This window comes from Vipera ursinii (genome assembly GCF_947247035.1).
Source record: "Vipera ursinii genome assembly, chromosome: 5".
NCBI classification, from domain to species: domain Eukaryota; kingdom Metazoa; phylum Chordata; class Lepidosauria; order Squamata; family Viperidae; genus Vipera; species Vipera ursinii.
The window spans coordinates 21,329,939-21,352,533 of record NC_139518.1 but is presented as its reverse complement, the minus strand read 5'-3'; the positions used below and the strand labels follow the sequence as shown (position 1 = coordinate 21,352,533).

The 22,595-nt window shown below is 35.1% G+C and overlaps 1 protein-coding gene across 3 annotated transcripts in view; it reads right to left on the bottom strand.

Moving 5' to 3' along the window:
• IFT80 (intraflagellar transport 80) overlaps positions 1 to 22,595 on the bottom strand; it is a 72,671-nt gene that overhangs the window by 44,849 nt on the left and 5,227 nt on the right. For all 3 annotated transcript variants that reach the window (XM_083364314.1, XM_083364312.1, XM_083364313.1), the window contains 4 exons: positions 21,678 to 21,790; positions 18,870 to 19,092; positions 5,724 to 5,834; positions 3,007 to 3,075 (listed from right to left, as the gene is read on the bottom strand). In XM_083364314.1, coding sequence (XP_083220440.1) covers positions 3,007 to 3,075; positions 5,724 to 5,834; positions 18,870 to 19,092; positions 21,678 to 21,713 — 439 coding nt within the window. In that variant the 5' untranslated portion in view covers positions 21,714 to 21,790. The remainder of the gene's footprint in view (positions 1 to 3,006; positions 3,076 to 5,723; positions 5,835 to 18,869; positions 19,093 to 21,677; positions 21,791 to 22,595) is intronic.

Genomic DNA, 22,595 nt, shown 5'->3' with positions numbered 1-22,595 from the left:
CAGTATCATCATCTGCCTGTACAAGATGTCAAATCTTACCCTGTACTTTCTGTGATCAAATATAATCAACTTGAGAACAGCAGGGGATAAGGGTAGCAGGGTACAAATATTTGGTTTAGCATAACTGGATAACAGCCATGTCTTTGGGTTTATATTACTGATGAAAGGTTGTTTGAACTGCTAGAAGAGCATAAAATATTTTTTAAAAAATTCCAAATCTCCTAAGCTATCACTCAGAATTCATATGGGCAACAAAATGATCTTCACAAAGGTGGGTTGTGATTTAATAATGGCAAGTCTGAAATACGTACGGTATAAGATTTTGAAACCACACAAGGTTAAAGACTGAGATTCTATTTGGATTCTAGTGAAAATAATGGATAGCAACACTATCACTAAACACTGTGGTTGCTGAGCAGAAATCACATGACTGTGACAGATTTACAAGCTCACTTCCACTGTTAACCGAATCACTGTGATCACTAAATGAGACACCACATGACCTGAGTTCCTGATTTCTTGCACTTGACACAGCACCTCTAATTGGACCTAGAACAAACTGGCAATCAATGCAGCTCGGGGCGCAGAAGCATAACAAGTGTCCTTCTAGAAGCATATATAACTATCTGCTCTTCTACGTATATTTGTACCAGCTGAAGCTTTTGGATATTCTTCAAAGGCAGCACCATGTAGAGTGCATTACAGTAATCCAATTGGAAGGTGACCAGGGCATAAGTAACTGAGAGCACAGCTCCACAATCCAGGAATGGTATAAGTGGGCATAACTGGTATACAACACAAAGCTGTGCAAAAGGCCCTCCTGGTCATGACTGCCACCTGCTCTTACAGCAGGAGTCATGAATATAGGAGGACCCACAGACTGCACACCATGTCTGTAATGATAAAGATAATGTAGAACACAATCAAAATATTTTTAAAGGAACAAGCCCGTGAAAGATATTAAGTATGTTATTGTCAAAAGAAAAATGAAATAAAGTATGTCTTAGAAAGGGAGGTACAGAGGTGGACATAAAGGATACTAAGATGAAGAAAGTTAACAATGAAGGGAGAAGGACAAGATGATGCCATTGCTTTCTATCTTACTCTCTTCTTTCAGCATGGAAGTATGTAAAGAGCAAACTGAAAAAAACAAGCATACACAGGGAAGCATTCTTCTTGGCTAAGCTGCAACAAAAGAATTCCCTTCCCACAGAGAACCTCCAAATTATGAGCTACTACTGGCAAGATTGCAGGAATTTTTATCTGGATTGATTTTGGGGGGATGTGATGAAATATTTAATATTACATTTTAGGATTTATTTTCTGTTGTATTCAGTTTGTTTTTGTCACTTATTAGTCAAGCTCCCCACCCCAAAGAGTTACTGAAACTCAAAGGTAATAAATTAAGGCCTGATATGGATTTGTCAGCAGAAAAAAAAGCAGAAAAAGCAGAAGAAAGGCAGCCAAAGCTATTTCCTAGTTGTTCATATCAAAGAAGCAGAGCAGGACAACTTAAATGGGGATGAAATTTGTGTGAATGCAGAAATGGCCATAAAGCAAATTTTCTGATATTTTTCAGTTAGGATTCAGCTCTGAATATAGGATTGAGATTGTGTCTTAGCTACATTCCAACTGTATGATTTGTGTGATTTCAGCTATCCAAACATCTTTACAGAATGTATAATTGCATTATACAATACTAAACTTAACATTCTCAATCTATACATAAAAACAATATACATTAGATTGCCACAATACATTATTCTCAGTTGAACTCATAATTTATTTACCTGATTGAGGAAACAGCACTAGAGACTCTCAGCAATCATCAAAGCAACATACAGTGTAAAAGATTATAAATGCAAACAACGTTAATTTAAAATTGAATAAAATTAAATATTGGAAGAAATTAACAATGGAAAACACGAGTATTTTACTATCTTCTTACCAATTTTAGTAATGATGTTCATCAATTGCTAACTTTCTTTGATATAAAGTTGTCAGAAATACTCTCCTCCCATTTTCATGGTAACACCACTGTAATTTGGACTAAAGATTTGCATACCACATTTAGTGACTGAGAAACTCAACTGAAGTATAATTGGATTATACTTTTGTTTCTCTAGAGATGCTGTTTCATTTCTAATTCAACAACAACAAAAACGTACTAGACTGATCCAATTCTAAGGTGACTAGTTCATTCTCTAACAAAATATTAGCTATCCTCAATTGACTTCATCTGAAACTGAATCACCTAATCCACTGATAAGCTGCATTAGATCTTTTGGTTCCAGTTTTTGAAAATTAGTTTCAAAAAGGTATTCCCATCCATGGTTGACTCCATACCTAAGGAAAGTCCATATTTATGTTTGTTAACTAAAAGGAAAATTTAAAAAAATAGTCCCTTTAATATAAATTATTCCTTTTGTATTTGCTCTTTGCTGGAAATTAACTTTGCTGGAAATCATTCAAGCTGATAAAATTAGGGAGCATTTAAAAAACCCTGAAAGGATAAATAGTATCATGCCTCTTTGTGTATTTTATGGCTTATTTAAAACTACTCTAAGAAAAACTTAGGATAAAACAATTATCAGAGATTTGGAGAAGAGAAACAAAATCAGTAAAACTATAGTTGGTTATCAAATAAATGACAATTAGAAAAAATGTTGCTTTAAATGAGAATTTAAAAAAGCAGAAATTCTAGAATAGGAAGTAATGTGAATACAAGATATTTGTGGGGAAAAGTTTGGTAGAAAAACTGGGGACTCATTTCAGTATATTCCATTTAAGATGTCAGTAAGACATCCAGTAAAGAAAAAATAGGTGATTTAGCATAGCTTTCGGACTTGTGCTGCAGCCCATCATCAGGGAATTTCTCATTCTCCAGAAGGTGTATTCTGGAGAATTCAGAATTCAGAATGTGTATTCTGGAGAATGTGTATTCTGAAAAAGTCAGAATTCAGGATTCTTAGGTGAAATTTCAATAACAAAGAAATAACAACTTACCTTGTTGTGCTAATGTGGATCTTAGCATTCCACTCCTGGACCAAATTTTTATTTGTCCATCTTCACCAACTAGAAATAAATAGCAAAGTCTTTGCCTAAGTATGTTTTCAGCATTAAAATCCTTTAAAACTTTGGATATCATACTTTACCCCTAAAAAGCAGTACTAACAGTCTTCTTATTGCTATTTGAGGAATTGTATGGTAAAAAGAACTATTATTCTCTAGGGCAGGGGTCTTCAAAAGGGCCAAGTTTGAAGATCCCTGCTCTAGGATGACTAATCCTAAAGTTAAAATGTTTCCTGAATATGTTAGCATAATAATCAATGTGATATTATTATTATCAATGTAAATGTTATCTCCCTCTTTCTCTAAATATTCTTAAATCACCTAAATAAGAAAGCATACAATTAAATTAACAGGCCTTCCGATTGTCCTGGAAGATAGCAATGGCAAACTACTGCCAAGAAAACCTCAACTATATAGTTGTCAGAAATCAAGGCTGACTTGAAGATATCTTACCATAGTCCTGTTTGAATAATTTTCTTAACCATCTTATGAATAATTTAAGGAGAAAATGTAAGGAAATGATAACCTCTAGTTTCAATTCTTCTATTTTTAAAAAGGAAATATTAACAAAGGGAAAAATACAATTTCCTAAATATGTATTGCATTTTCCTGTTTTTAAAGTTTTTATTCCTTCTGTATGTAAATGTATATATACAAATCTTGAATGCTAACAGCAGAATTATTACTGTCACATGCAAAGGAGCAACAGTGATTATATATTTAATAAAAGCTGGCCCAGACTATTTTAAACAAATTGAATTTTGAATTTGACTTATTTCTGGAGAACTGATAACGAAGACTATTCTATTACTATATTCAATACAATGATTACCGTATATTCAGTATTTTCCTACTTTTCATGTCACTGCGTTTTTTTTTATAAGTCAAATTCAAAATTCAATTGTTGAATACAGGACTTCAGTGAACTTTAGATATTTAGTATGCAGGCAATACGATAGGAAGTATGCAACATATTTTCCATTTGTATAAAATAAATATGAATGTTCTGTATATGCCTAGTTATCTATCTTTATATAATTTCCATGCACTAAATATTTTATATAGTTTTGCATCATGCAATTGAAAAAAATGAAGCAATTACACAACATGTTATTATATCCTTTCTTTCAATTTCTCCACTTTAAAAAGGGGGCAATTTTCCTTCTGCATGTATTCTTGGGTTAACCATATTCTTTTTTTAAAAAAATGGTTTTTTTAAAAAAATGTTTAAATATGTTTTATTGATTTCTAACATAATCACAACAGCATGTTGTCTGGCTTCTGGCTTTGCACAGTAGCGCAGCAACCAAGGGATCGCAGGGCTCCACACCCTACGGCCGATTTCTGCCTGCTAGGGGACCCTGAATGGGCCTGCAGTTGCCCCGTAGAGGCAACAAAGTAGGAAGGAAGTCCTAAGAGACATCAGTTGATCTGATCAATTTGGGAAAAGCCCTCCAGAAACCAGCAGGACAAAGTCTAGCTTTACTTCAGGGTCCAGCCCAAGCTACAAGCAGCTGAAGCCCAAAAGCACTATTTTGAGCTGACTGTAAACAACATGTTTGGAACTGGGTAAGAACAGTGATTTTCTCTCTTCTACTTGAAAATTGACTTCCTGGAAAAAAAGAAAAAAGAAAAACCCCAAGAAGCAAAAAGCCTCCAAAAGTGAGAAAAGGGAGGATCTTTGCCCCACCCTCCTACAGACGGAAGCGGCAAATTAAACTTTTCAGGGGGAACAGAAATATACTGAAATGAAATGAATATAAGACTCAATTTGGATAAGTTTGAAATTGATGGAATCTGTTAAGATTTTCCTCTTAAACCATGAAAATATAAGTAAATAATAGAAGTAAACAATTTGCTATTACTGCAAAATGAACTGGTGCTAACATCTAGTGGTAGATGAAAATATACAACAGCAGTTGCTCTATCACAGGAGCTGATAAAGCCCAGGAAAAGATAACTTGTTTCTGGTGACCTTCAATGTTTTAATAACAGAACAGCTGTGACAAAAAAAGAAAAAAGAAAAAAGAGAGAGAACATTTTGGGCTATTTATAAAGTGAGAACTATAAACTTTAGAAAAAAAAGTTGACCTTTCTGGATTACAAATACCAACTCAACTGTGACTCTAAAGCTATCTGCAGAGAAAGGAAAACCCTGATTTTTGGCTATCATGGAAAACCAGAAATCTGCAGAAAGAATATATATATAAAAATACCAAATACTTTTCAGAAGGAGATCTATGCTATTTTGCAACAAATCCAAACAATTATCTCAAACCACAAGGAAATTAAAAATAACTTTGAAAATATAAATGAACACATCTCCAGTTTAACTTTACAACACAAAAATTCTCAGAAAATAAAAACAGAGTGAGCAGAAAAAAGACAACTGAATATGAGACAAAGGAGATTTTAAGATGGAGCTTAACAATAAAAGGAAGTATGACTGAACACAGATGGAAAAAAACTTACAGGAAATACTGGACATGGAAAAGAACAAAATAAGTTTGAGGACAAGAAAAAAAATTGACAAAATGGATTCTGCCAGAAGAACTACGAGAACTTGAGAGACAAAAAAATGATAAATAAAATCAAGAAAGAAAGGGTTAACCATATTCTTTCAGGGCACACTTAGAGATGAATCCTGTTACCTGTAACAAGTGCGGTACCTTCATAATTCCATCTTCCTGCAAGTACAGCTCCGCAGTGGGCTTCTACACTTTTTTCAACTCTTCCAGTTTTGGAAATCAAATGAAACTTACCTATAGGAATATTATATTAATTATATTGCATTAGAAACCTACAAAGATATACAAAGATATACAAAGATATTTTCTGAAAAACAGCATTTCATTCTTCTCTTTTTCTAATTTATTAGTCAACTTATTGTCAGTTTGTAAATACTTCTCACTAATATAAGTAATTGGTTTGAATTCAACTGAAATTATTCACACATGTATGGTATTGAAATCAGTAGGACAAATTAGAAAAACTAATTTATCTTATTGAAAGAATCAGCTCTACAGTATATGTAAATACAGGACACCTAAAGAAGAAATATGTCTTTGCGCTGAATAGCCTGGGAAGATATGGTGGGAGGTTCTTAGCATGCTGTTCCAGAGGAAGGGAGATGCAGAGTTTGATTCTGGTAACTCTGGAACTTTATTGATCCCAAGTGGCCATATTACTGTATTTAGGATTGGTCTGCTGTTAATAAATAGGTCTATTTGCAATAAGATCATGTTTACCTAAGTCTTAATGTGCCTCTTGAAACTGAAGAATATTATGGTTCTTCACCATAGGCAGATCATTTCTTATCCAAATGAGGATTATTAGCAATATAGTTCTTTGCAAAGCAGGAACACAAATTATAATGGTCTATACAGAAGCCTTATGGACCTTCTCATAAAACTGACCCATCTAGGACACATCTAAAATTGGGATAATTAGCATCACCCTATGATATATATATATTTGAGGGGTCTACAAAAGATGTTTTTCTGTATGTTCTCAACTCTCACAGAACAGCCTTCCCACATGAAACCCAAATTGTGACCTCCTTGAAGATGCTTAGGAGCATAGTTAAACATTTATTCTAGGTGCCTGATTCATAACATGAGCAAAAGTCAGTATGAATTTGTTCTTGATAGATCTTGGCATAATTTCTCTTGCTCAGTTTAGCAAATAATTTATAAAGTACCCCAAAACATTAAAAAACTAATCAAGAATGGACTGGATAGCTTCATAATTATATCAATACTTATGGGGCTTAAAAACTATTTTCAAAGAATGTCATCTGCAAGATCTCATCAAACAGGAGATATCAAGTGAGATTGAACAAGGTTCACTCTATATTTTCTATTAATATTTTACGTAATAATTTTGGTGGAAGAAGTGGGAGTAATGCCTATCACACAAGTTGCATATCACACAAAATTGGAGAGAATAGTTAAAAAAGAAATAAAATTCAAATTAGTTTTGATAAGTTAGAGAAATGGGTTAAAAGTAATGCAATGATATTTAACAGAAACAAAAATCAAGTAGGCATATGTGAAAGCCCTAACAAGCAGGCATATACATAGAATGAAGGCTACTGCTAAGCTTGTAAGCCGCCCTGAGTCTTCGGAGAAGGGCGGGATATAAATGGAATTAAAATAAATAAAAAAAAATAAATATGTATTCAAAGGGCGACTTGGCTTGATAATGGTACAAGACATATAAATTCAACATTAATTATAAACACATTTTTTCACTACATATAGCTTTTTAACAAGTGAGTGATCTTCCTGAATAGAGTTCTGTCAGGACAGTCTAAGACAGTTATGAAAAATCCACAATTACATATTATTACAAAGAAAACCACATGGACACATTAGGTTACCAAGAATTGAGATAAGTTCAAAGAAGACTACAGTTCTCGCTTACGTAACACGAAGATGTTTTCTATCCTAGAATTGGTAGACTTTAATTATCAAAACCCACATTGAACATGGGCTCAGAAACAGATAAAAAACAGAGCAATGTGTTAATAGTCAATATGGAAAATAATAAGGTGAATTTTGCACCTCAAGGAAAAGTTGCAGGGTTAGGGCACTTCAGGCAGCCACTTACCCTCAAAAACTTTGTGCCAATATGCACATTTCCTAATTGCTAAACTCCATCCTCTCACTAAGTAGGCTAGTGCTCCTATTTCTCATTCTAAATCCTGATAGAATAATAATATGTCCAATTTGGTAAAAGCTCTTGAAGTATCTGTTCTTTGCTGCTGGAAAATAAATTCAACCAGAAATAAATTCTGGTTGTTACGGTAACTCAGCCTGAAGATTCAGTTGTAGAACTGATGGAGATAATAATGCAATATGGGAGAGTTTCTGGATTCAAGGTTAACATACAAAAAACTAAAATGTTGTCTAAGAATATGACAGTATCACAAAAGGCTGTTTTAGAAGAGTTAACGGGATTTGAAATTGTTAAAAGGGTTAAATATTTGGGGATATATTTGTCACCCTCAAATGTAAAGTTATATAAAAATAATTATGAAAAGTTATGGGGAAAAGTTCAAAAAGAATTGGATAGCTGGAAAAAACTACAATTATCTTTATTGGGAAGAATTGCAGCAGTGAAAATGAATGTTTTGCCAAAATTTTTATTTTTATTTCAAATGATACCTATTCTTAAAAAGGATTCAAATTTGGAGGAATGGCAAAAGGGTATTAATAAATTTGTTTGGGCAGGGAAAAGGCCACGAGTTAAATTTAAGATTATTCAGGATACGCGTGAGAGAGGTGGTCTTAAAATGCCTAATCTTAAACTATACTATGAAGCTGCTGTTTTGTCAGCGATAAGTGATTGGATTAATTTAACACAAGTGAGATTATTAAATCTTGAAGGCCATGATTTGTTATTTGGTTGGCATGCATATTTATTGTATGATAAGAAGGTGGATAATGTGTTCAAGGTACATATTTTAAGACATGCTCTGTTGCGAGTTTGGAAAAAGTATAGACATAAGTTAAATTATAAGATACCTATATGGGCAATACCGAAACACGCAATAGAAAATATAAGTGTTGGGTTTAAACATGATGTGACTACATATAAGGAAATTTTAAGTTTGGAAAGGAATGTATGGCATTTAAAGCTGTATAATATTTTAAAAGAAGAAAAGATTGTACAAACTTGGTTTCAGTATGGGCAATTACAGGCCAGGTGGAAGGAAGACCAGAAAATTGGTTTCTCAATGATTGATGAAAATCCGGTAAAGCAAATTAGAGATCAAGGTCAAGCACATATTAAAAGGATATATCTTGCATTGATAGAAATTGATTCAGAGACAGAACTTGTTAAAGACTGTATGATAAAGTGGGCTCAGAATTTTCAAGAAGTCATTACAATAGATACCTGGGAAAAGATTTGGGTGAGAAATGTAAAATTTACGCAGGCTCAAAACTTAAGAGAGAACTTTTACAAAATGTTTTATAGATGGCATTTAGATCCTAAAAAATTAGCAAGTATGTATCCGAACTGCCAGCCCAAATGTTGGAGGTGTGGTAGTGAGGATGCAACGTATTTTCATATATGGTGGAAAGGTTAAAAGGTTAAAGCTTTTTGGATTAAAATTTGGTGGAATATGCAAAAGATATTTAAGAAAAGGATAAAGTTTTGTCTGCAACTGTTTTTACTGGGCATTATTACTGATACTACTGTTGTGGACACTAAGTTGATCTTGAATTTAATTACGGCAGCGAGACTTTTAGTAGGGCAATATTGGAAGAAGGAAGAACTGCCGACTATAGAAGAATGGACTTTAAAAGTTTCCAACCTGGCGGAAATGGCAAAGATTTCAGCGTATTTGAAAGACCAGTCACAACAGAGATATATTGTGGAGTGGAGAAGATGGATTGATTATATCCAGAATAAATATGGGACTAAAAAGTTTCACCTAGCATTTGAATAAGTATTGATGTGATATTTATATTGCTTGTAGTTATTTTGTAAGAGTTAAAGTACGATAGATTTAATAGTTTATTGTTGTTTGCATAAGGTAGACTATGATTGTTTGTATTTTTATACCCTGTATTGAGCTCTGGGAAGTCGGGGAGGGGGAAGGGAGGGAGGTGTTGGGGAGGGTTGGGGAGAGGGGAGGGGGTGGGGAGGTGTTCTGCTTTGTTAAAAATGTATTGTAAAACTTTTCAATAAAAAAAAGAAAATAAATTCTATTATGAGCTAAATACTGAAGTTACTGCATTGCACTAGGGCACAGGTAGACAACCTTGGGTGTTTTATGACTCGCGGACTTCAACTCCCAGAATTCCTGAGCCAAGGTTGCCTACCCCTGCACTAGGGAAAAACATCTTACAATTCTAAGTGTAAAAAGATGCCGAGGAAGGATTAAGACTAAAAGCCTATTGAAATTATGAAAGACTCCTGATTTTTTTTCTCACAAATGTACAATGATGAACTGTAACTACATTGCACATTAATGCATCCATCAATAATGAAACTAAATATTAATAGATTTGCTGGAACTGATGTATATCAGGGCTTTTCAACTAGTGGTACGGGTATCACCTGTGGTACATTGGCACCTGGCAGGTGGTATGCGAGCATCCTACAAAAGTGGTAGCAGGGGAGGGGAATGAACTGAACCGGTGGCAGCACAGCACAAGCTTGAGCGAGAGACGGCTAGAGCTGCAGGGCTGTCAGGGCTCAGCAGAAGTGCCAGGATCAGCGCTTCTTTGGGGCTGCCAGGGCTCGGCGGAAGCACCAGGATCAGCGCCAGGCTCCAGCTGGAGCTCGGCGCTCATCCCAGAAGAAGTGCTGATCAGCTGGAATGTTGCAGCATCTCCAGAGTCTTGTGATTTACATTCCGATGCTTGGCAACTGATTCATATTTATGATGGCGACAGTGTCCCAAGGTCATGTGAAGTGACCAAAACCTGCTGCAACCACCCAGCAGTTGGGGGGGGGAAATAAAAACCAAACATCCTCATCCCAGCCCCACTGCCAATCCTCAACAGAAATGCTCACAACAATGAAAACCTTGGACAGGAGGAAGAGCGCCACCGGGTGGGCAGGCAGGTGTCTTGCTCGGCTGTGGCTTGGGGGGCGCTTTTTTCAGTGCCACTGTAACTTTGAACAGTCACTAAGTGAACTGTTGTAAGTCGAGGACTACCTGTACTTCACTTTTTTCCTTTTTTTTTTTGGTCATCAAGTTTTTGACACATTGCTAGACGACTGGTGGTACTCGGAAGTTTCCATATCCTAAAAGTGGTACAATGGGTGAAAAGGTTGAAAAGCCCTGATATATATGTTCTTTTCATTACTGCTGTAAATCAGACTTAAAAAAATAAAACTTTTAGTAAGAAACATTTGATAATATAGTTGGAACAAAAAATGAAAAGACTCAGTTTCAACTTCAATTTTGTATCTATTGCTTTTTCCCTTTTTATTAGTTACTGAAGCCATGAAGATTCTCAATATTGAAACATTTTTGCTGTTCTGAAAATTATTCAAATAAGATATTAGCAGGCTTTTCAAGTACAGCATGCACAAAACTATGTCTGTTATATTCATTTGCTACCACAAACCCTTTAAATATTCTGTTCCAATTTTAACAGTCCTCAGTGAAACAAAAACTAGTAGGGGGAAACACTTTTAAAGAACCAGTACAGATTATACTGAAAAGCAGAATGAATAAAAGCTTATGTACAAGTATTTGTAAAAAAATATTTATAATTTTAATTCCACTTTGCTAAATAGAAATGGACCTTTATATGAAAGCAATTTTCAATCTATCAAAAAACAAAGTAATTAATATTAAAGTGACTACTCCAAATTAAGCATTATTCAGTTCAGTGGGACTTATATTCAAATCAGCCTTTTCAGGAATAAAGCCAATGATTAGGAAAAACTTCATATAAACAGAAAGTGGAGCGGTTGATTTGAATAGCAGATCAAATTGAAGAACATGTTTTAATGTGTGGAAAATGGAACTGCTAGTTTTAACCTGAGTTTTAAAGGTAAAGATTATAGTACAAAAACCTTGTTGTTAAACATAAGTGATGGCATTAGTAAATGATTGATGTTAAAGTGAGTCTTTATTAAGACGGAATCATAACATCTGCAGCTACCATCAGTTTACTTGCTGTGAAGTCACATCCCTATTATTTCAAACTCAGAATTAAGTTATTAACATTTCTTATGAAATTATCACCTAATTAAACTGACTTCTCAGAGATCTCCATGTTGTTTTCTCTTTCTTTCAACTTTCACTGGGTCTGTACATTGTATGGTTTATTTATCATGCTGTTTGAATATAATCCTTGTAGTTTATAGTTTACCATAGTGATTAGTAGCTATGATTTGCTGAATAAAACAAACTCTTAGCAAGATGCAAGAACCCAGTTATACTGTATTTCATTGATGAATACATTTGAAACATATTCTTCTGGAGACCAGTTTGACAAATTTGCATTTTTAATTTGTCAAGTTATTTGATCATGGATATTCCAAAATTTTCAGGAGCAAATAATGATTAGAATATCATTATAGGGGATCTGGGAGGAACCTATTAATCCTGACATTTAATTTGATTTTTTCTTTGTTGTTCAAGTGTGTGGCATCAACATGCCCATATCAAAAAAGGCTTGTGAGGTGCTGAGAAAAAAAAGGAATTTAAAGATATCCTCAATTAATTGGACATCAATTGTTCCACTATCCAGAAGATCATCTACAAGTGGAGAAGATTTCAAACAACTGAAACTTGTCAGGTCCCAGACCAGTCCCAGTAAAAACACAAACAATCACATGCATAATGCCACATAGGAAAATACCATATTTAGTATCAGAATTACATAAAATGACAACTTCTTTGCAATAATAACAAATTGGAACATATATCTTAATTCATATCACAGCAAAGGGGATTGCATTTCAAAACCAACAGCATCTTAACATCCCTTTTGATAGACATAAAATTATTTTTCCTAAACCACCACTTCCCCCTATCTTTTACTGTGTTAATATGTATTTTCAGCAACTGTTTGATTATGTCAAAATTTGATTGTGAAAAATAACACAATTGTGTTAAAGGTTAACATACCATACCAGTTATGTTGACTTAAATTTCAATAGTATTTGAATTAATCTGGCATATTTTGCCAATTGTTTTGTTAAATATTTTTATCCCAAGTGGGAACACATATGCAAACAGATCTCCCTCATACCAAATATATCACACTAGAGTTAGTGCAGTTACTGTTCAAAATTGTTTACATTTTGAAAAAGAGGGGAGAAAGAATGGAAGAGAGAACAGAGGACAGAAAATGCCCTCATTTACAGATAGAAATAAGTCAAGATTTGTTTTGATTCACTGTGTACAAATGTAGCAAGCTTTATATTTTATTTAAATGATTATATATGCCACATATTCTTGTAATAGCTGCAGGTAACTTTGTTAAAACATCCATAAAACAATTATTAAATGATAAAATGAGTAAATATCCAAAACCAGTAACAATGTAAAAAGGTAAGTATGCAGTAAGTTTGTAAATAATTCCTAAATTCAGGTCAGGCAAAGACTTTGCCACAGTTCAGTGGCAGTTCACTCCATACCATAGGCCCTATCTTAGAAAAAGCCAATTGAATATTAATGTTAACTGGATCCACGACAGAACCCACCAAATTTGACTGGTCCATGATTTAAAAGTGTGGGTGATTCTGTATAGGAACAGGGGTAAATAATGTGATCCTAAGCCATGTAACACTTTAACCTTCATTGTAAGTCCCTTGAATTGGGCCAGGAAAACAACATGCTAAGCATTTCAACACAACAACTAAAATGATAAATTAGACAGACCATACCCCCTATCCCCAATATAAAACACTTATCAGGGCAACCAAAACTGTATCTAAGTACAATTGTCTTTGGACAAATTCTTTTTTGCCATTCACACATACATATGGATAATACACTGTACACACCATCAAAAATCTTTTAAAAAATATACCTTACAAAAATATATTATAAAACTAATATACACACTTCATTAAAGAAATTGAAAAACATTTCAACTACATAGATAATGCATCAAATCAACGCTGTTGTCATTTGTTTCCAGGTAACAGAATACAGAGTTGGAAGGGACCTTGGAGGTTTTCTACTCCAACCCCCGACTCAAGCCAGAGACCCTATTACTGATGACGAACCTTTTAGAGACCGAGTGCCCAAACTGCAACCCAAAACCCACTTATGTATCGTCAGGTACCAGGTGGGCATGGCCAATTGGGTGGGTGTGGCCAATTGGGTGGGCATGGCCCATTGGGTGGGTGTGGCTGCGGTGGTAACGGCAGACTTAGTGGGACTAAAAAGTTCAATCAATCAATTCCAGCTTTGCGAGATCTTTTTTCTCCCTGCGAGAAGTTGATATTGATTGATTGATTGAATCTTTTTTTTTTTTTTTTATTAAATTTATTATTTAAAAACATTGGACACAGTACCAGCGAGCTGACAAACCTTTTTGTCTACAATGTTTAAATATATATATATATACATGTATATATGTACATCAAAAATACACTTAAATACACTTAGATTACAAATCGGTGAAATACCACAATATTTAAAACAGTGAGCTAGTCTGTAAAACCTAATAGAGACCTTTCTTTTTATCCATCCAAAGATACAATTTGTTCCAAATTCTATAATAGTCTGATTGATCTTTATTCTTTAATTCCAAAGTTAATCTGTCCATTTCAGCGCAATCCCAAATTTTCCTAATAACCTCTTTTTGTCCTGGGATCTCATTCTTTTTCCATTTTTGCGCAAATGATATTCTAGCTGCTGTGATAATATGGATCGTTAAGTATAGCACATCTTTAGGATATTTCTCTTTCGTGATTCCCAACAAGAAAAGTTCTGGACTAAACTCCAGATCTTGTTTCAATATTTCTTTCAGCCAAATCCAAATCATTCTCCAAAATTTTTGTGTTTTACTGCAAGACCACCACGTGTGGAAGTATGTGCCTATCTCTTCAGAACACTTCCAACATTTGGGAGATGCTGTTGTGTACATTTTTGCTAAGCGGGCTGGGGGAAGATGCCATCGGTAAAACATTTTAAATAAATTTTCTTTATACGATGAGGCCAGTGTTATCCTTTTATTCCTATCCCAAATTGTTTGCCAAGTATCTAGGTCGATGTTATGTCCTAAATTGTTAGCCCAGATCAACATGGGGTCTTTCACTTGCTCTTCAAACAGCTTATATCCCAAAAGTAATTTATAAAAATTCCTTATTTGTTTAGAGTCCGGTCCCAATAATATTTTGTCCAATGCTGTTTCAGAGGTGTATATCCCCCATTCATTTTTATCCTTCCTAAATCTCGATTGGATTTGTAAGTAGGCCCACCAATCGAGTTTTATACCTTGTAATTCTAGTTCATTCCTAAGTTTCAATTCCCCCTCCTCATTCAGAATATCCTTGTATGAGATTATGTTACCCAAATCAAACAGATTTGGGTAAACTATCGCTTCAAGGGTGGATAGCCAGACCGGTATTTTGGTGTAATTGTGAGATCTAATTTTTTTCCAAGTATTGAGTAGCGCTTGCCTGATCCGGTGTCTTTGAAAATGCGAGAAAAGACCTTGTTTCTCCGTCCATAGGAAAGCATGCCAGCCATATTGCAAATCGTGACCCTCTAAAGTTAATAGTCTTCTATTTCTCAAGATTACCCATTCTCTAATCCAGCTCAGGGCCGCGGCGTGGTAATATAATTCCCAGTCTGGCAATCCAAAACCCCCATTTTCCTTCGTGTCTTGTAAATATTTCAATTTAATTCTTGGTTTTTTCCCCTGCCAAATAAAATTTAGTGATAATTTATCCAAATTTCGAAAAAATTTAGAGTCGAGTTGAATTGGGATATTCTGAAACAGAAACAGGATTTTAGGCAGAATATTCATCTTAATGACAGCGATTCTTCCCAATAATGAGAGTTTTAGGTTTCCCCATCTTTCCAGGTCACCTTTTATTTGATTCACTACACTATCATAATTATCCTTTTTGAGTGAAGTGCATCTAGCCGTAATGTTAATCCCTAAATATTTTATTTTCTTGACTATTTCTATATCCGTGATTTCGGCCAGATTACCTTTTTGTTTATTGGTCATATTTTTAACAATCATCTTGGTCTTATTTCTATTTATTCGCAGTCCGGCAACCTCACCATATTTAGATAATTCTTCCAATAGCTTTGGTCCCGTCTGACATGGATCCTCCATAATAAAAACTAGATCGTCCGCGAAAGCTTGCAATTTAAAGGTTTCCTTTTTAATGGTTAATCCTTTTATCTTTGGGTCGTTTCTTATAGTTCTCGTTAATACTTCAAGAGTCAATATAAACAGCAACGGTGATAAGGGGCAGCCTTGCCGTGTTCCCTTTTGAATTTGAAACTTGCTAGATGCTTCCCCATTAATAATTATTTTTGCTTCCTGATTGTCATAAATTGCCCTAATTATATTTATAAATTTTTCACCCATATTCATAAAGCTAAGCTGTTGGCACAAAAAAGACCATTTAACATTGTCAAATGCCTTTTGGGCGTCTAAGAAAAGTAATGCCATCTGTTGTTCGCTATGTAATTCATAGTACTCCAATGTATCTAATATTATTCTAATGTTGTGCTTAGTGTGTCTCTTAGCGAGAAAACCATTTTGATCTGCGTGTATGAAATCATTCAGAAATCGTTTCAATCGTTCCGCTATAATTGATGTAAATATCTTGTAGTCCGAGTTAAGAAGTGATATGGGTCTGTAATTTTGGATTAATGTATGGTCTGTGTTATCTTTCGGAATAAGGGTTATGTTTGCCTCTAGCCAAGATTTAGGCGTCCTTGCGCCTTCTAATACTGCGTTAAATACCTCCACTAGGGGTTGAGCTAGGATATTTTGTAATTCTTTATAAATCTCTGATGGAAGACCGTCGGGTCCCGATGCTTTATTATTCTTTTGTGCATTAATAGCTTTTATCACCTCAGATAGTCGAATTTCCTCGTTTAACATATTTCTGGTATCTTCTGTGACCTTAGGTAGTTTGGCTCTTTGAAAATATTCCTCCATTTTCTCCACACTTGCCTGGCTATCTTCTTTATATAAACGTTCATAAAATTCCTGGGCTATAATTTTTTTTTTTTCCTCCTGGTGGAATATTCTCCCTTCCTCATCTCGTAGTTCGTGAATCCAGTTTTTCCCCTTTTGTTTTCCCAATTTGTATGCGAGCCACCGGCCCGGTTTATTTGCATTTTCAAAAAAATTTTGTTTCGTGTTTCTCAATTGTTGTGCCAATTTCTCTTTGTCTAGAATGTTAAGTTTGTGTTTAATCAGATCCATAGATTGCTTGATATTCTCTTTTTGTGGATCTTGTTGGAGTGTAACTTCTAAGCTCTTATATTCCTCTTCTAATCTTTCCCGTTGTTGTCTTTTCCCCTTATTTTTATATACCATATATGCCCTCGCTACCCCTCTCATCACAGCCTTAGCTGTATCCCAATTGTTTTGTACTGAGGTGTCTATAGCTTTATTTTCCTTAAAGAAAAAACTTAGTTCTCTCTCCATCTTAGATTTGAATTCGTCTTCTTTTAAAATTGCTCTTTGAAGCGTCCATCTGGATATTTTTTTGGAACCTTTCCAGATAAGTTTAATAGGATTGTGATCTGCCCAAGTACCTGTCGCTATATGTACCTCATCTATTTCTGAACTAATTTCTTTCGTCATCCACACCATGTCTATTCTAGACCATGAGTTATGTCGGTTGGAGTAATATGTATATTGTCTAGCCTTACGATTTTTTTCCCTCCAGACATCTTGGATATTTAGTTCCTCAGCCAAGTTAAGAAAAGATCTCGGTAGAGTTCTTCTCTTCTTTTTCCTAAGCGTCTTTCCCATATAATCCAAATTTATATCTAGGATAGCATTAAAATCTCCTATTAAACAAATCTCCTCATAATCAATGCTACATATCTTATTGTGAAGTGTTTTGAAAAATTGTTCTTGGTTATGGTTTGGGGCATATATCTCTACCATCATGACCTTCCTGTGATTTATTATAACCTCGACTATCAGTATTCTACCCTCTTTATCGTTATAAATTAGTTTTGCAGTCAATTTTGGGTTTACATATAGTGCCACTCCTCTCTTTTTCTTGTGTCGGTCTAAGGAAACGAATAGGTTCCCTATTTTTGGTTGTACTAACAAATATTTTTGTTGTTCCTTTATATGGACTTCTTGTATTGCCACGATATCCAATTGTTGGTGAATAAGCCTATTAAAAAATTTCCGCCTTTTCACTGGCGAATGATTGAATCTTTTTTTTGCACACGGCAGCAGAGGCCTAAATCAAAAAGGTTTATAAAACCCAGCTGAAGGCCTTGGACTGGGGCAACAGCACACATGCCCACAGAGAGAGCTCTACGTGCCACCTGTGGCACGCATGCCATAGGTTCACCACCACAGCCCTATATTATTTCAGACAAATGGCTGTCCAGTGTCTTTTTAAAAGCCTCCAATAATGGAGTACCCACTTCTGAAGGCAAGCTGTTCTACTTTATTGTTTATCGTTTTCACTGTCAGGAAATTTCTCCTTAGTTCTAGTTTCTCCTTGATTAGTTTCCAATCACTGCTTCTTGTCTTGCCTTCTAGTGTTTTAATAGGTTTAGTCCCTCTTCTTTGTGGCAGCCTCTCAAATATTGGAACATTGCTATCATGTCACTCCTAGTCCTTCTTTTTGTTAGACTAGACAAATCCAATTCCTGCAACCATTCTTCATATATTTTAGCCTCCAGCCCCCTAATCATCTTTGTTGCTCTTCTCTGCATTCTTTCCAGAGTCTCAACATTTTTTTTTATATTGTGGTGACCAAAACTGGATTCAGTATTCCAAGTATGGTCTTACCAAGGCCTTATAAAATGATACTAACATAATGTAAAAGTTCTTACCCAGTAAACCACCACAAACATATTGCATAATAAAAGAAAAAAAACATAAGCAGAGTGTAACTTGGGGATGCCACTAGGTTAGAAAAACAATTGAAGGGAAAAACAAATAAGAAATTGGCCAAAATATTATTAATTTGCTTGTCTAAAAGATCAACTTTACGTTGTTTGAACAAGAGTGGGCAAAACAAATCCTGCATAGTGTTATGTGCAAATGCAATCAATGTAACAATGAATCTAACATTAGTGATTTAGGAGGGTATATGATAGTACTCCAAAATGAATAATATATATTTTCAAGGCAACTTACCATCAGAACTTGTAAGTACAAAATTCTCAGCATGGGTTTGTCTCTTTCCACCTAAACCTTTAGGAAACCAGTGAAGATCTAGAGGATAGAAATCATCAGGAAGCTTGACAACTTGTGCTGTTTCTCCATTTAACAAGTTCCATTTTATAATTTGGTGATCATCGCTACATGAATATAGTTCATCTGCTGTTGTCCAGCCCACACAGCTAACTAATTCCTTATGTTTTGAAAGAATTAAGGAATAAAATTATTTCTAACACATCTGACTCATGCATTATTCAAAAAGAATTTACATGTTTTAAAAACTGATACAATAAATATTACAGTACATTTTATTTTAAAATCTCAACATCTGAATATTCCAGCACACAAAAAATACATGGATTGGTATGCTTAATCCTAGAATTTACAACAAATATTTGTACAGTTTTGTTTGTATGAGGGCTGCTTTGCTGAAATGACAGTATCGTAACATCTACTCTTCAGAGAATGTGAATAAAGATTAATTAGCACATAGTAAAAATATTGCCTTGAATCCAAATCCAGCTGTAAATCCACTGAAATCATTCAATCATTACTGACCTGTTTAATTTAAACAGAACTTACACATGAACTTTTCCTAGAGAAGAGCAATATAATATTGCAAACTGTAGAAGTTTATCAATTAAAAAGCCTGTTTATATCTCTTTATTTTGAGAACAGGCTATTTATTCCTTGTTATTGAAGTGTTTAACAATGAACAGTTTAGATGTTTCAGAAAGCTATCAAATTACCCTTATTCCACATGCTTTCCATATTCTCAAAACCTTTAACAAATCAACATGATTTTATTTTACAAACCCTATTTAGTTCTCTTCAAACCCCTTGATCATATTTTTATATGAGGAGAATCTGTATCCAACTCAGTCCTACCAAGACCAAGCAGTTGTGGGTGTTAGGCTCAAACAAGAGGTGGCAGATGTGGTCAGGAAGGCTTTTGCACAACTTTAACCGGTGTGACAGTTGTACCTTTTCCTAGATCAGGGGGCCCTTCACACTGTTAGTCATGCCCTGATCATGTCACAATCTAATTACTGCAATTCAGTCTACACTGAACTGTCTTTGAAGACAATCAGGAAGCTTCAACTGGCCCAGAATGCACCAGTGTGGGCAGTTGTAAGCACTTTATTAAATCTCTATGCCACCCATCTCACTGATGAAAGCTCTGGGTAGCTTACAATATAATAAAAAGTTTTAAAGTGCAATTACAATGAGAAAAAATTGAAAAGAAGTTAAAAGTTAAAAACAAAGGTGAAGGGCGTCCAGGGGGTGAGAATCTTCTCTATCCCATCAGCCAGCCCAAATGTAGCAGACCCCTCCTGGAGCCCTAGGCCAAGTAGCAGAGTCACGTTTTTAGGCTCTTCCTGAAGGCCAGGAATCTGGGAATAGACTTCATCTCTGACAGCAGAATATTTCAGAGGCAAGGGCCATAGCAGAAAAGGCTCTTCTCCTGGATCCCACCAGTTGAATTTCTTTGGCTGACGGGACTGGAAGTAGGCCCGTTCCATTGGAATGAGTGGTGTAGGTTAGTTCAATCAGGTGAGATGGTTCCTTAGGTACCCCATGTCCATGTAATACGTATACCTGTTCCTGATTCAGCACTGGTTATCAGTTTGCTACTGGGAATGATTCTAAGGTTCTGGTTGTTACCTATAAAGCCAACAAGATACATTTCTTCCCAATAGCATCTACCCCACTGATTCAATCTTACAGAGTTTGCACAATCTGAGTTCTTCGATTAAACTATCTATTGGAACTCCAAAAGTGTACCTTTTCTGTAGCAGTACCTATCCTCTAGAATGAAGTTTCCCCACAAATTTCATGGCCCCTCCTTGCTATTACTGTATTTAGGACCTGCAAGATTTGGTCCTTTGGCTAAATGGTGAGGGAGAGCGAAGTCCTTTGTTTCATTCTAATCCAGTTTCCTCTTCTCGCCATCTTTTATTTTTCCTTTGTTATTAATAATATTTCTCATTTTACTTGTGAGCTGCCATAGTAGTTGGGAGTTAATCAGCACATAACTCTGATAAATAAATCGAAATTAATCCTTGTTTCTTTCTTCCTAGTGTTTCATCCAAGTTCTTATTCTGAAGAAATAACAAAACAATTCTAAAACCATCTACCACAGGGGTCCCCAATTCCCGGTCCGTGGACCAGTACTGAGTCACGGCATGCCAGCAACCAAGCTGCATAAACAAGCAAAGCGCCATCTGTGGGATGCAGGCAGCAAACAAAACCACGTACCCTCTGGTCCGTGGGAAAACCTCTCTCCACGGAACCAGTCCCTGGTGCCCAATAGGTTGTGGACCTCTGATCTACAACAATCAAGATTTCCCTCACAATAAAGTAAATTATTTCAGAGTACCTGAGAAACAGATCCTGATGTTGAGAACTTTAACACCAAATGGGTGTCAAAATTTGGCCACAAAAATAATGCAGAGATTTTCTCAAAGTTTTGGCTGACATGTTCAACTGAGATAACTTACATACTTGGATTATGCAGCTATTATTATTTCATAAATGAAGTGTTTTCATTCTATTTTTTCTTTATACCACTGTAGTATTTTACTTAAAATGAATAATAAATAATTCTTAAAATGGCAGGGGGGATTTTGATTTGCACAAAATGACTTTCCTTGGGCCAGTGCAGGATAACACCTATTTTATTGTCTTATCATGTGTAATTTTTGAAATATAAATTACTACAAACATTGAGAAACAACATCCACTACATTGGCAACATTATTTCAGACACAAAGAAAGGATATGCTTTGGTTCTTTTAGGAGTGATATCTTTAACCTCATTTGGACTATATTTTCTATGCTGATAATCCAGCAGATTCATGGACGAAGAGCTGTTGTCTTGATTGCACACGTTATAACTGTAAATATTAAAAAAATCATTAATAGACCATACTCCCAAGACTAGATAATAGATTAACACTTTAATAAATGCAACTATAATTTACAGACTGTTTTGTCCAAAGTAGCAATAGAGATATTTTTCAATTTTCCTGAATTTTCAACTCTATTTCATAATTGTTGGTTTATGAAGATCCACATCTATATGAATTGGCTGGGAACAGTCTTCTAAAACTTCCTGTTATAATTTTACCAATGTAATATACAATCCAAGTTTACTCCTTTTTTCTATTTAAAAGCTCCAGAAAGATAATGGAGTCCAAACAGGTATAAAGAGGTTTTGAAACATTAAATGTTGAGAAGCTGAAATGTATCCAGGATGGCAGGTACCTGTAAGTAACAATGACCTTTTTCTTAAAATAAGGTGAATTTCCCTGTACAATCAGATTCCAGATCTATAGATGGCCTGCTGATCTTCTGGTATCTTAGCCATCACCTATGATTAGACTGGACTTTGGTCATTTTATACTGATGAAGAAAATGGTTGAAGGAAAAGTCTTCATCAATACATTATTCACATCTGGGTTAGATTACAGGGAGTCCTTGACTTACAACAGTTCATTTAGTGACTGTTCAAAATTACAGCGGCACTTTAAAAAGTGACTTATGACCGTTTTTCACACTTACAACCATTGCAACATCCCCATAGTCACATGATCAAAATTCAAATGGTTGATATTTATAACGGTTGCAGTGTCCTGGGATCATGTGATCAATCACCTTTTGCGACCTTCTGACAAGCAAAGTCAATGGGGAAGCCAGATT